This window comes from Heteronotia binoei, chromosome 1, assembly GCF_032191835.1.
Source record: "Heteronotia binoei isolate CCM8104 ecotype False Entrance Well chromosome 1, APGP_CSIRO_Hbin_v1, whole genome shotgun sequence".
NCBI classification, from domain to species: Eukaryota; Metazoa; Chordata; class Lepidosauria; order Squamata; family Gekkonidae; genus Heteronotia; species Heteronotia binoei.
Genome location: NC_083223.1, coordinates 100,182,721 through 100,198,076, shown reverse-complemented (window position 1 = coordinate 100,198,076; position 15,356 = coordinate 100,182,721). Strand labels below are relative to the sequence as shown.

The 15,356-nt window shown below is 40.6% G+C and overlaps 1 protein-coding gene across 6 annotated transcripts in view; it reads left to right on the top strand.

Annotated features, from left to right (window-relative positions):
• The window catches only part of WASF1 (WASP family member 1), a 127,154-nt gene that overhangs the window by 90,011 nt on the left and 21,787 nt on the right, over positions 1-15,356 (top strand). For all 6 annotated transcript variants that reach the window (XM_060238113.1, XM_060238095.1, XM_060238087.1 and 3 more), the window contains one exon: positions 6,534-6,668. In XM_060238113.1, coding sequence (XP_060094096.1) covers positions 6,534-6,668 — 135 coding nt within the window. The remainder of the gene's footprint in view (positions 1-6,533; positions 6,669-15,356) is intronic.

Sequence of the window (15,356 nt, the reverse complement as noted above, 5' to 3'; positions counted from 1 at the left end):
GCTATGTATAAACATTAATGCCCATTTATTTCTTTACTTGCCAGTGCAGTCTAGTGCAGATACACTTGCAATCATCAGCCATGACTAACAAATCAAGAGAGGCCTGGCACATATCCCCTTGCTCTTCCGTGAACAACTTTAGCCATGTTTAAAAATTATACCTCCTTTACCTATAACTGAAACTAATGCTGACTAGCATTCTTGTTATAACCATTGTTTGCAAGTGCTGATTGGGAGGGGAATGGTTTCTGTTAGCCATGCTTAAGATAAGATGTAATCCTTAACCATGTTTGAGCCTTAACCATGTTTGAGCCTATGAGGGTAGGCTTGGGATTTGTGAGAGGGTTCACTCCTGAGCTCTTAAAATAGGATTTTTACTTCTAAAAAAAGCTTTCATATGTTCTCCAATTCATAAAGCCTTTTCTTTGGTGTTTTGCCATACTATCAGCCACTATGGGTGTGCCTGCCCCAACTGGGTTTCCTAGGTTCTATCCCATGAACCATTTGCACCTCATCTCAATAGCTTTTTTCATTATAGGACTTCACTTTTAGAGGAGATTTTTTGCGAGGGTATAATAGAGGTATTAACTTCTCCCTCTGCAGTATTCTTTTCAGCATCTGTACAGACATCATAGGGAATATTAACTTTAAGCAGATCTACTTGCGTATGAGGAGAGTAGCAATTTACTTGCAAGTAATTGCCTTCATACAAAGTATGCCTTTGCTCCAAGTACCTTTTATCATGTAGACAACATTGCTATTATGTGCATTAAACTAAAGGGGGAGAGATCATATATTTAACATATGCATTTTATAATAGTCTTTCTGATTTTATAGTAGTGTTTTCTCCAGTGCCTGTTGCTGTTAATGAACTCAGCAGAGACACAGAGGAATAGATGTTTTTACCTTCTCATTTGGAGATGCAACCAAAGATCATACATGTGACACTTTTTCTTTAACAGAAGAAATAAATTACTTGCTCAAATGATGCCCATGTCTAACCAAGTTGGGGAGCCCTAGCACTTACAAGGGAAGGTGGGCTTGGAGGAGAGCACACACTGATGTGCTGTCCCACTGCTCTTGGCTTCCTTGGTCTGCACAGAACCAAGGGCAGTGGGGGAGGGGGCACTCAGTAGTACCCCTGTAGGCCAGATGGTGCCCTAGGTGGCCTCCTACCTGGCCTCCCACGCATTGGCCCTGGACCCCAGAGGTCCCTTCCAACTCTGTGATTTTATAATTCCCAGTTCTCCTACCACTTTTGTATATCATGCATATATCAGTTGTATATTATTTGTGTCATGCAAGTGATATTGCATGTAACTTGTTTGAGATCTTCCTTTCATTATTTCATGTGCCCATTGCATAGCAACAGCACAAACTATTTATTCCTACCTTTGCTTTGTATCTTTATCTCTGTGCCATTATGTTATGCCCTTACAAGTATTATGTACAGTACTATTTGAATATGTAAAGCTGTTTTGTCATGTTTGTCAGCTACCTTGCATGAGTATATACATGAAGTGGCATATAAATATTTAAAATAATCAACTACCAAGACTGTCACTGTGAAAGTCAGGGTTTTAAATGCTGTTTTATCATGGGTAATAGAATTGAAATTAGGATTGGGGGATCTATGCTGGTTTCCATTCCTCAAACTCTTCTTATCTTTTGTTGTCCTGCACACTAGTAATAAGGAACTCTGGAAATTGAGGGAATTATGTTACAGCCATGGATGCTAAGATTCAGCCTAGATTGGTGTAGCCAGTTTGGTGTAGTGGTTAAGTGTGCAGACTCTTATCTGGGAGAACCGGGTTTGATTCCCCATTCCTCCACTTGCACCTGCTGGAATGGCCTTGGGTCAGCCATAGCTCTGGCAGAGGTTGTCCTTGAAAGGGCAGCTGCTGTGAGAGCCCTCTCAGCCCCACCTACCTCACAGGGTGTCTGTTGTGGGGGAGGAAGGTAAAGGAGATTGTGAGCCGCTCTGAGACTCTTCGGAGTGGAGGGCGGGATATAAATCCAATATCATCTTCATCTTCTTCTAGATGATCAAGAAAAGAAGTCAGCAGGATTGCACTATTAGCAGAATATCCTAATTGTTTGTCATTCACACTGATCCCTTCTTTCAACAAAAGTGTGAATATATTTTAGGATCTGATGGAGGACTACTCCCTGATAAGACCTAATGATTTGAGAGCTTCTGAAGTGAGCCAATAAGGAGAAGCAATTGCATGTGTGGGCTGTGACCCATTTAGTGACAGGAATTTCCCTGTGTTTAGTGGCAGGAGTTAGCCTCTGTGAAACCCTAAATGCATGTATAGAAAGAATGTTGAATGAGATTCTTTGGGCAAATGAACGAGAATGCCTGTGACATTTTGAAATGAATATATCTGTGTACCTCTTTCCTACTTACAATTCAGTGTTTTTTTTCTAAAAATGTAATAAACATTCCTTCAAAGAAGGGTTTTCAAAGAAAAAAGTGCTGCTTTGAAAGCTTAGCAAAATACAGAACAATTAGCCAAGATGGTTACATTTAAGGTTGCTAGGTGTTCTGTTTTTCAAAATAACACATGCTGTGCTATTGATTCCCATACTGCTGTGCACATTGTTTGGCCCAGAGAATTGTACTTTGACAATCTTAGTGACGAGTCAAGACTGGTTAGATGTACCGTCTCTTAAGTAACCTGGAATAGAAAGTTCTGGAATCAATTATGTTCGGTTTTCAAATACCTATTTCTGCTTAAACCCTTCTGTTTTGTTTCCATTTTTGTTGGATTGCCTAATTTAATAATCCCTTTTGGATATCTGCCATTATATTTTACAAAAGATCCTGCAGTTTCCTTCTTTGTTAACTTTAAAGAAAGTCCTTGCAGAATCAGAAATCAGTGGTACATCACAGTTTGTTAGCCAAATGACTTACACATGTTTAACTGTCAACATTTGGAACACCCCCTTTATCTGATAAGTGCACACATGTGTATTCTGGGGTAAAATTATATTAAAGGAAAAAAGGAAAAGGTAGTCCCCTGTTCAAGAACCAGTCATTTCTGACTCTGGGGTGACATCGCATCAGGTGGTTTGCCATTGCCTTCCCCAGTCAGCAAGCTTGGGTACTCATTTTACTGACCTCAGAAGGATGGAAGGCTAAGCAATTCATGAAAGGAACAAAGAAGGGACCCAAAATAAAGTGGGTAATCCTGGAGAGGGCATTCTTAGTCATGGTACCAAAACTCTAGAACTCTCTCCCTAGAGAGATTTGCCTATCCCCTTCAGTTGTTACCCCTTCTGCCAGTGGGTAAAACCTTTGTTTCTTCTAGTGTTCCCTCAGCGATCCCTTTTTACCATCTTATTTTTAATTTTGTATGTGTAGCTTAATTTTAGGTGTTTTAATGATGTGGCCTTGTGGGACCCCAAAAGCCAAGGGCAAGCAGTCCCCAGAACCACCTTTTGAAACCTATCCTCCAGGTAAACAGTGCAAAACAGTGCTTTCAAGAGCCAGCCCATTTATTTCTTGAGCAGAACAGCTCTGTGAGAGCTTGTGACTGGCTCAAGGTCACATTAGTAGGTGCATGTGCAGGAGTGGGGAAACAAACCTGGTTCTCCCAGATAAGAGTCTGTGTACTTAACCACTACACCAAACTGGTAAGTAGTTACCTGAAAATCAATAGCTGCAGCTTTCATAAACAGGATACTCCCCTGAATGTTAACCACTACCCACATTGGCTGGAACTGGCAACCATGCCTCTGGATTCGGCTGGTTTTGAAGCTGCTTCTTTTTCAAATCAACAGGCTACTCAGATCAAGTCCAGGTTAACTTTGAACCATGCGTATGATATATTATTACAAGAGCTTATACAAGAGCTCTAAGAACCTCTCTGTGGCATTGGGTCATTTCCCCCTCCCCTTTTCATGTGGGCTGGTTTGCTAATATCCCACCTAGCAGTTAAATCCAAATGGGCAAATTTAAATTTAATCTTTTTGGCACCACCAATCCAATTCCAATCCAGAGGTTCATGGACTATCACAGTTTTCCTTTTCCCATATAAGTATAACCCCTCCCCACCCCTGTATTTTGTAGCAGGTTTTTTTGGGACCATCCATCTTCTGCCATGTTCCTCACCACAGGAAAATCCCAAGAGATTTAGAGCTAGTCTCAATCTCTGCCCCTGTTTTTCTTCCTTGTCCTTTTGATCACTGCCAGGGATTGCTCAACACACAGCACTGCTGTGCATTCTCCTTCACTTTCCTTCCCATCAGACCCTTCAGTCTTCATCTTCTTCAGGGCAGGCTTGTCTGGACAGATGAGTGATACAGAAGTCCTAAAGAAAAGCAAGGTATTGGGAAAGACCTCTGATTTCAATGCAAATAAATTATTACAAGTTTTTTCCCCAAGGATTAATATTGTGTTTGTGACTGTAATGAGATGGAACCCATGGAGCAGCATTTCAGGAGGAATTTGGGCTGCCGGGGGAGGAGGGTTGGATGAGAAAAATGTGTTTTACACCCACACGTGCATGCCTTGTTTTAGCATGTCCATGTTTCTCACAGTTGCCAGGCAGGTGTTGCTTTAACTTTGTAGACATCTTGCTTTTTTTCATTTCATGTTAACACTGCAAAGTTAGGCCAACTGTAGTGGCCACTGATAGTAATGACTGCTCTTTCTTATATTTGTTGTAATTTTATACATTTATTTATTTATTTACCTTAAATTTCTATCCCGCCCTCTCCCGGAGGCCATAAGGGCCCTGTGGAATCTCTTTACTTTCTGCAGGGCCTGCAAAACTGAACTGTTCAAACAGGCCTTTAATATCTTACTGGGAGAGGACTGCCGCCCCACATCATTATAGAGCTACGATACTATGTGATCACCATCAGAAAAGAACTCGCTTATATTGAAGTGGTACGGCACCACATAATGGTTTTAAATTGTAACTGTATTTTATTGGTTTTTAAATTGTAAATATAAACGTTGTTAGCCATGGCTAACAACGTTTATATTTACAATTTTCCAGAGTACAGTCAGACTGGCCACCCATCAATAGATAGAGCTCATGATTTAATAGGTTTTTGTTTTCTGCATTGAATTTTCAACAACCTTAATGATACAAATGCAAATAATAGTGAAGTATTTCCAGGAGATGCATGATCTTCCTGTTGCTCCTTGTTACTAGTGCACATGGCACTTTGCAGAGTTGCATAAGCAACAGATGAAGTATCTGGGGTTTTTTGTTCATCAGTATCACTACTATCTGCTCCTTCTGTGATACCTTCCATTGAAATCTCTGCTCTTTTTCCTTGCTGCCTTTTGGGATCTTGCCATTATAATTATCTGACATCTTCCATAAATGAGTTCATCCCAGGCTCAGATGAAATGTGCTTTTATAGCATCTTCTACTGTAGGAATGAAGACTCTCAACACGTGTTCAGGAGAGAATGCGTCTGCCTTGCCCCTTTGAGCAAGGGTTTATTTATCTCTGCCTCAGTTGCGCCAAGAATAAAAATAGCTTACAGCATCGAACAGACAAAAGCCCTAGTAGGAAGTCATATGTCCATGAAGTCGTGTCTTCAAAGTCTAGAGGAAGTAATACCAGCTCAGCAGTTATCAGGAATAGATTTATCTGAGGACCGCAAAAATGTAGTTTGAACACGGGTGTAAGAATCTTGTGTTCTTGTGTCAGCAAAAGGAAGCAAGAATACGAGTGTAAGATGTCTGCGCCCTTTAGCCTTTCAGACACAATGTGGGCGACTCAGGCCAATATGCCAAATGCATGATCCACCCACATTTCTGTCTTCAGGCTTTGTGGGGTCTGGGGACACAAGCGTGTGAGCCCCACATTCTACCTTTTGAAAGGGAATACTGATTTTCTAAGAAGGAAAGCTTACTTTGAAATAGCACATAATTTTCACAAAACTGTTTAAAATAGGGTGCACCACAGTAGACTCCAGTAAAACTAGCCATACTATATATAGCTATAATTTCTTGGTAGGCCTCAGGTTTGTATAAAATTTACATATGTATATATAAAGGGCTTCTGCATCTGCACACACAGTGAAGGGAGGCTATCTAGAAGCAGTCTCTCACACCTCCCTGGGTTCTGACAAGCCCCCCCCCCCATGTAAAAGCAGAAGTAATTTCATACCTTTCTAGATCCGAGCAAAGGGAGCCAGTTCGGTGAAGTGTAGAGTGTACACCATGTGCCATAGAAACTCACTGGGTGGTCTTGGACCATTCACTCTCTCTCACCAACTTTATAGGGTTGTGGTGATAAAATGGAAAAGAAGGAACTGATGTAAACTGGTCTGAGTCCCCATTGTGGAGAAAAGCAGGGTATAAATATCCAGAACCAATAAATATGTTCAGATTCTTACACAAGTTTCATGTGTTATCAATTACAGACTGCTTGTTAATGAGTATATGAATTGGAGTTGCATATTGAAATCAGTATTTGTCTCTTGCTACCTGACAGTTCCATTTTTAATAACTAAATCATACAGATCTAATCCAAGGCTTAGAAATCTTCTCTTCTCTTTTGAAGGTAAATATGCAGAAGATATATTTGGTGAACTTTTCAATGAGGCACATAGTTTTTCCTTCAGAGTGAATTCCTTACAAGAACGCGTGGACCGCTTGTCTGTCAGTGTTACACAACTTGATCCAAAGGAAGAAGAACGTAAGTTGCTACATAGTGTTTATGCTTTTATGGATTATATTGGATTTGGTTTCTATTAGTGTATATACAAGCATCTTCTCCAATATAAGACCCTCTAAAAATGTATCAATCAGTGTTTCCACTAATGTTCTTTTCATGTAGATTGCAACAGTTCTAGTTCTTGACAAATTGTGTACATTTTCAAATAAAATTGTAGGGTGTTTTATCTCCAAAATCATCATGTTTTAAATATCTGTATTGTAATACAACTAAGGGTGAAATCCCAATCCGCTCATAATGCTAAAGCTTGAACAGTGGGTGTTTTCAAAGGATTAGCAGCAAGCAGGGAGCGAATGGTAAACTCTTACAGATTTTTCCTGTACATATTTGTCCTACTCTTTCCATTCCCCCCTCCCAAGGCCATTTTGCCTGTCTTCCAGCCAGGCTCTAAACAGAAGGAATAAGGGGAAATCCCTGCTTGGGAATGGAATACCCTGGAGGAATCATTTGCGTTGGAGGAGTTGTAGACTCAGGTTAGGCATCCCTCCCTCCGTCTTTTAAGTGCTTCCCTGCAAATGGCTTGCCGTGCTTTTCCATTTTTGATCAAATGCTGGGAACATTGCTTTGTTAAGTTCAGACTGAAAAATTCTATGGCACCTTACCTTAATATCACTCATTGATCTTCATCATGGTCTCCATGCAGTCCCACACATGGGTTTTCCACCTGGAAACAAACCGGACCGCGGAGAATTCAAAGCTATCCTCAGGCTTTATTTGACGCGCATTCCCTCTTGATCTGAGGAGCTGTGCATGCCTGGAATGAGGGGAAGGTTCCACCCACCCAGTTTTCTTCTTAACCACCGACCGGAATACACCTACCTCGCTGCATCTCCTCGATTCTTCTTCAGGCCTCTCTTCCTCGCTTCTTCAACTGGTATCATTACCGATTTTTCGTCTTCTATCTAAAAAAAAAAAAATTATTTTCTGCTTTACTGCTTCCTGCCCCCCTTCTCTCCCCCCGCCCCCCGGGCATATGGAAGGGAAAGACAGTAAAACAACCTTCAAAAAGTGCATTCGGTGTGGGGCCAAAACCCCCTCTACTGACAGACACTTTCTTTGCTTATTTTGTTCGGGAGAAGCCCACAGAGTCGACACTTGCATCCACTGCAGCTAGTTTGGAAAGCAAGCTAAAAGGAATCGGGCCGCTCGACTCAAAAGCCACCTTTTAGAGTCTTCTCTGCGCCCTGTAATGCCCCACGACTCTGGGTCTCATCCTTCACCACCTTCCCTAACTGCCGAAAGGGACATGGTTTGATCGGCAGCTTCCGTGGCATCAGCTTCCATCAAGCATAAGTCCGAAAAACATACCAAGAAATCTACCAGCTCCAAGAAAAAACACCGATTGGAGTCATCTTCTAAACACTGCTCAGATTCGTCTGCATCGAAATCCAAAGCAAAGATCGACCAGAGATCTTCGGATTCGAAGATTTCCGAACAGGCCATGATCTCGCACTCAGCTTCAGTCCCGACTTCGCACTTGGCTCTGGCCTCGACGGCAACAGCCTTGGCTGTGATATCTTTGACATCGACTGTCCTGGTCCTTCCAGCTGAGCTATCGGCTCCCGTCGATGTCATTACTTTTTTTTTTTTTTTTAATTTTAAAGGATTTTATTGAATAAAATAGAACGACAAAAAAGAAAATACAAACAAACAAAGCCAAAGAAATCTCATAAATAAAAACAAACAATAAAGGAAAACAACATACATATGTAAACACCAAATCCACCATGTCCACCCATCACCATCCCTTCACCCCCCACCACCACCACATATAAAAGGAGCCTTGAGGGTATTTTATAATAACAATCCTAGTATCTCATCTCAAATCCCATGCTTTTTGCCCATATATATACAGGTTCCCAGTTTTTCATACAATCCTGCCAATTTCCATCTCTCAACCTCATTGTCATAATATCCATTTCAGCAGATTCTAATAATTTAAATAAGAATTCTTGTTTGCTCGGAATCTGGGGGGATTTCCAATGCTTCGCGTAGAGTATTCTAGCAGTTGTAATCATATATATCAATAATTTTTTTTCCCCTCGCCCTAGATTTTCTCTACATATACTCAATAAGTATAGTTCAGGCAAGTGTCTAATCTTTTTCTTTAACACCTTTTGCATCCACATATTTATTTGTGCCCAAAATTTCTTGGCAATTTCACATTTCCACCATATATGGTAAAATGACCCTTCAACCTTGTTACATTTCCAACACTTATTATTATAATTTGGGTTCATTTTGGCTAGTCTTGCTGGAGTGAGGTGCCATCTATACATCATTTTGTATAAATTTTCTTTAAACGTTACCGATTTGGTCAGTCTAATATTGTATTTCCAGATTTTATCCCATTCTTCCAATTCAATTGAATAACCGAAATCTTGTAACCATCTTACCCAACTTTCTTTAACCATCTCAGTTTGCATCTCCTCCTCTAATAACCAGCTATATATTTTGGAAATCAGTTTTTTGGATTCATATATCATAGTGTCAAATTCATTTGCATCTACCTCTCTGGGGAAACCCAAACCTTTGTCTGATTGATACATTGATTTAACCTGGCACCTAACCCACCAATCCGGTATCATGTTCATATCCAAGCTTAAGTTATTGTCTGCGTCCAACAATACAGCATAATTTTGGGGAGTTTTCCAGTCATACAGATTCGGATGAGTAGCTGCTTCAACTGGCGAAACCCACAAGGGGGTGTACGTATAGATTTTCCTTTTAGTTTCTAACCAGATCTTGTGAAGTGCCTTTCGAATTTCATGTTTTTGAAAATTGTTATTTTTTTGAGAAGGTTGGTACCAAATATTGGCGTGCCAGCCTTTAACCAGTCCTGCACCCTCTAGTACCAGTAATCTTTTATTTTCCAGCAGGAGCCACTCTCTGGTCCAGGCTAAACATGACGCCTTGTAGTATAAGTACCAGTTCGGCAAGGCCATGCCCCCTCTTAATTTACTTTCTTGGAGGACCTTTAGTTTAATCCTAGGTTTCTTGTTTTCCCAAATAAAAGTCATAATTTTTTTATTAAATTTTTGGAAGAAGGATTTGGGTATTTCTACTGGAATCATCTGAAATAGGAATAGGATTCTGGGAAGAACATTCATTTTGATCGTAGCTATCCTCCCCAGAAGGGAGATTTGCAAGCCTTTCCACCTCTCCAAATCTGCTTCGATTTCCTTACGGATCTTCTCATAATTGTCTTGGTAGAGAGATTTCACATCATTTGTTAGCTGAATTCCTAGGTATCTGATTCGCTTCTCATGTTTGAATCCAGATTTATCTTCCAGTTGCTTAATTTGCTCTCTATTCATATTTTTAGTTATAAATTTGGTTTTTTGTATATTAACTTTAAATCCGGAGACTTCCCCAAATTGTTGTAGTCTAATTTTTAATTTATCAATTGATGAGACAGGGTCCTCTAGAATAAACAAGAGATCATCTGCGAATGCCTGGATTTTGAGTTCTTCATTCTTAATCTTCAAGCCTCTAATTCCAGAATCGTCCCTTACCTTTTGAATCAGAAATTCTATTACAGTTACGAAAAGGAGGGGAGACAGAGGGCAGCCTTGTCTAGTCCCTTGTTCTATTTCCACAAATTCCGAATTTCTTCCATTTATGTTGATTCTCGCACTCTGTTTAGTATATATGGCCTTTATAAGGTTCTGAAAGTTCTTGCCGCAACCAATTACTTCCAGTGCTTTACCCATAAAATTCCAATTCACGTTGTCAAACGCTTTTTCCGCGTCTAATGAGATACCTGCAAACTGTTTGCCAGGTTGATCTTTATAGTATTCTAGGACGTTCAGGAGGTATCTTAAATTTTGTCGCATCATTCTTCCTGGAATAAATCCTGTTTGGTCTTCTTGTATTATATTTGTGATAACTTTCTTGAATCTATTAGTCAATATTGTTGCGAAGATTTTGTAGTCTGCATTTAGGAGAGAAATTGGCCTGTAATTCTTAATTTCTACCGGATCCGTTCCTTCTTTGTGTATTAATGAAATCAATGCCTCTGTCCATGATGTTGGGATTACGGTCGATTCCTGAATTTTTTCTAACAGTTTTTTATAGGGGATTAAAAGGAGATCTTCAAAAGATTTGTATACTTCTACCGGTATACCATCCAGCCCAGGTACTTTATTAGGTTTCTGCTGTTTAATTGCCTCCGTTATCTCATGGACTGTGATGGGGCCCTCTAATGAGTCTTGCTGCTCTTTTGTTAGTTGCTTCATATTAACATTTTTTATATATTCTTCTTGTCGTTGTTCTACTATTTCCTGTCTTTTATAAAGGTTTCTATAAAAGCTCTTGACAATTTGCTCCATTTGGCCTTCTTGAGTAATCTCTTTCCCTTCTTGGTTTTTGAGTATTTTTATAATTTTTTTCTCTCTCTCTTTCTTGAGCTTATACGCTAGCCACCTGCTCGTTTTGTTGGCATTTTCGAAGTAATTTTGTTTAGCCCATTTCAATTTTCTTTCTAATTCTTCTGTTAACCATAGGTTGATTCCATGTTGTGTAGCTTGAATTTTAAGTTTTATGTCTTCGGTATTGTTAATTTTTTGTTGTTTCTCCTGTTCCTTTAATTTTTTAACCAGGTCATTATACAACTTCATACGTTCTCTGTTTCTTTTTGCTGTATAACTAATAGCCAAACCCCTAAAAAAAGCTTTAAAAGTATCCCAAATATTCTGTACGCTTGTATCTTCTTCTGTATTTCGTTGAAAAAATTCCTTTATTTCCTTTTGGGTTTTTTCCAAAAAAGCTGTTTCTTTTAGAATTTGGAGATTCAAAGTCCAACGAGTATTTCTTGGGGGATATTGTAAAGTCATTTGTATTGGATTATGGTCTGCAAACGTCTTCGGTAAAATGTCTACTTGGTTGATTTGCGGAATTAAACCTATCGACACCCAACACATGTCAATCCTGGACCAGCACTTGTGAACATGAGAATAAAAAGTAAAATCTTCCGCTTGTAAATTTTTAGCCCTCCAAACATCCACTAAGTTAAATTCTTCCGCCATTCTATCAAAAGCCTTGGGTAAGACATTACGTAGTGAGTTCTTCTTTGGCTTTTCAGATTTTTTATCTTTTTTGGTGTCAAACACCGCATTGTAGTCTCCTATAATGCAGCAACACTCTGCCTGTAGTTCCGCTAATTTCTCATGTAGATTTTTGTAAAAGTTCTCTTGCTTGTCGTTTGGGGCATATATATTTACCACCAAGATTTTCCTTTTATTAATTGTGGCTTCTACTATGAGGATTCTTCCCATTTCATCTCTGAAAATCAACTTAGAATCTATATTTAAGTTGACGTATGTAGCTACTCCTCTTCTCTTCCCTTCGTCACAAGAGTGGTATAGTTGTCCCAATTTTTTGTTCTGTAGAAATTTAATATCATTCTTCTTTATATGCGTTTCTTGGAGGCAGATTATTTGCGCTTTAACTTTTTGGAGTTGTAGAAAAGTCTTCCTTCTCTTCTTGGGCTCATTTAAGCCGTTTACGTTCACTGAGATAATCTGCAATCCTGCTCTGTTATTCATCCTATCAGCGTTCTACTATCTTCTGTGGTTCTTTGGTCTCTTTTAGTGTGTTGTCTTGTTTTAACTCCTTCTCTTTTATGTTTTGGGGTAGTTTCTTCGTCTTTTCCAGGTCGGTCTGTTTCCTCCTCTCGATCTTCTCCTGTGTCTGAGCCCTGGTTACTTGATGCTACAAAACTATCCCAGAAGTCCTCCATTTTTTCTATCGTTGTTATATTATATCTTTTAGCCTGGAAAGTGAAAAAAATTCCCTCTGGAACTAGCCACTTAAACTGTATTGAATTTTTTGATAACCAATTGGTCAGTCTCTTATATCCTAGCCTTTTCTGACGAATTGTCCAGGGTACATCTTTCAATACTTTAATGGTGTTACCTTCCCAGACCAGACCTTCTTCTCTTACTTTCTTTTGAATCTTCTCACAGGTCGAAACTCTGGTAAATTTTACTAAAATTTCTCTTGGAAGGTTATGTCTTTTAGAATAGGAGGAGGATATTCTCTTAACCCAGTCAATTTCATTCTTTTCTCTCTCCAGCAATTTCTCCTCCTTTGTGTTTAATATTTCCAAGATTTTGCTCTCTAGATTCTCTCCCCTTGCTTCAGGGACATTCTGGAACCGTAATACATAGGCCGCTTTTTCCATTTCCAGCCTTGCCACTTTTTCCTCCATTTCTGCCAAGTCAGTTTTGTTTTCTCGTACCGTCGCTATAGTGGCTTTATTCTGGTCTTCTAGTCTTTCCACTTTTGCTACTAGGCCATGCACTTGCTGCGTGTTTGCCAAAAGTTGTTTTTGGAAATCTTGCATTTTATCATTTGTTTTTTTAATCTCTCCCATTAATTCCATTTTCATCTCTGCCAGAGCTTCCTGGTTTTGCTTAAAACCTGCCACCATTATCGCCTGCAATTTTTCTATAGCATCCTGGTTTTCAATTGGTGGTATGGGTTTTGAACCTCCCGGTGGGGTGCCCTGGCCTAGTTTTTTGATTTTGGCCTCCATCTGTCTCTCTTTTCTCTCTTTATCTCCCATACTTTGACAACTTTTGTTGCTGCTTCAATATAAATTAGGCCTCCAAGTTAGGCCCCTAAGATTTCCTATATTGCTTCTCTTTATATCACTGATCACTGTCTCACCCAGTTGATTCACAGTATCAATTATACTATCAAGCCTTGTTAGTGCACACTGATGTCAAGGTCTATATTTCAACTTTAAATACTGTTTCTTTAAAGTTTTAAAGGATTTATCTTTTATACCTAATATTCTCTGAGATCTCTAGGGTATCAATAGAACATCCAATCAAAAAATCAAAGAATCAATCAATCAGTTCTACATTAACCCAGCAACGTTAATTCAATAGCAGTCAATACATCAATATTTCATCACATTAATATTTCATCCTCCCATCATTTCAACAATTCATTTACTCTCATTAAGCTTGCCCAAAATTCATCTATTCATTATTTTCAATACCAACCACACATTAGTATCAAACACCAGTTTTAAGCTCAAATTCAGCTGATTTAACTTCCTTTTCTTCCTTCTTCTATCTTCTGTCTTCTTTCTTCTACTTCCTTTCTTCTTTCTTCTTTTCCCCCCCTTTTATCTCCTCTTATTGAACAGTTTATAATCCATTCCAGTGAAGACTCAATATATGTTCGCTAATCTCTGTCTCTTGTGCCGCTTAAATAGCCCTTTCTTCAAGAGAGAGACAGCCGCAGGGTCCACTGCTAAAAACCGTCTCTCTCTCTCTCTTTCTTGACTTAGTTCTGCGCTTCCCAAGTCTCAAGTTTGTAATCCAAAGTAAAAGAGGGAGGCCGCGGTTTAACTTTCAGGTTTAACTACTCACTCTTTCAGCCTTTCAATCCTTATTAACATCACCATTCCATTCCTTTCCTCACTTCCCTTCCGCATTCCACCGTAGTCCCCTCTTCTCTCCCTTCTATTTCTTCTTTTCTCTTCTTCTTTCTCTTCTTTCTTCCTGCTTTCGTTCCCTTTCCCTTTCCCCTTCTCTTCTCTTTCTATCAATCTGCCAGTTCTATTCAACAACTCTTCAGCCGCTTTCAAATCGCTTCCCTGTCACAAGTCTTTTATTTCTTAGCACTCACTCACTCGCCGCCATTTCCATTCAGTCTGCTTCCCTCTCCACCGGGCGTCAGCCAGACTCGCCCCGACTTCTCCCTTCCAACCGTCCAGCACCCTTATTGCTGTCTTCTCATCATCACCATCATCGCCATCATCACCACCCACACGACTTGATTTGACTCTATCTCGTCTCTTCGCTCGCCCCGCTGTCTCTTTCTGCTCCCCACCACGGCCGCCGTCGCCAACCAATCCCCGGGGCCTCAGATGCCTGGGACTTGAGTACCTTGCAGTCCGCTCCTCCTGCGCTGTCCAGCCGCTGCCGCAGCTAATCGATCCTGCCCAGGCAAGCTGCTTTCCGGTCGTCTTCTTTGTCGCTCCGTACTGCGCCGCGCGCCGTCGCTTGCCTGTCTCTCGCGGCTCTCAGCTCCCAGTCGCGTCGGTATTCTGGTAGGTCGAATTATTCCATTTTCCCTTTTAAGTTTAGCTTTTCTTGCGCTTCAGTTCCAGTTTGGGCCAGCGCTTGAGTTTCTGTTGCCCCGCTGGCTCCTGCTCCGGAGGCCTGGTTAAGGTGCCGAAGCGTTGGAGGGCTCCAGGCAAGGGAAAGGTAGAAGGTAGAAGGGTCGCCTCCGCTTCCCCCCTAAACCCTCAACCAGCTCCCCTAAGCTTCGAGGCGCCTTTCAGGCGCTTCTTAAGAGATCCTCTGTAGAGAAGGACCTCTCTGGAGCACTCAAATGCACAGTGCACGCCGGAGCTCGGCAATGCTCTGTGTGTCACCACGCCATATTCCGGAAGTTCTCCCGTCGATGTCATTACTGATGCGCCTCTGCGATCCGACATCATTTGCATCCCATCACGATCACCCTCTATCTATGGATCCCTGCCTGATGAGATCCTTGCCGCTGAGTCGATGGATCCACCACCCTTTCAACCTCGAACACAGCGGACTAACTTCCTTGTATTTCATTCCTTTCGTGAGGTATTTGCGCCACGTACCTTTAAGGATTCAGCTGTCTCTCCACTTTACTGAG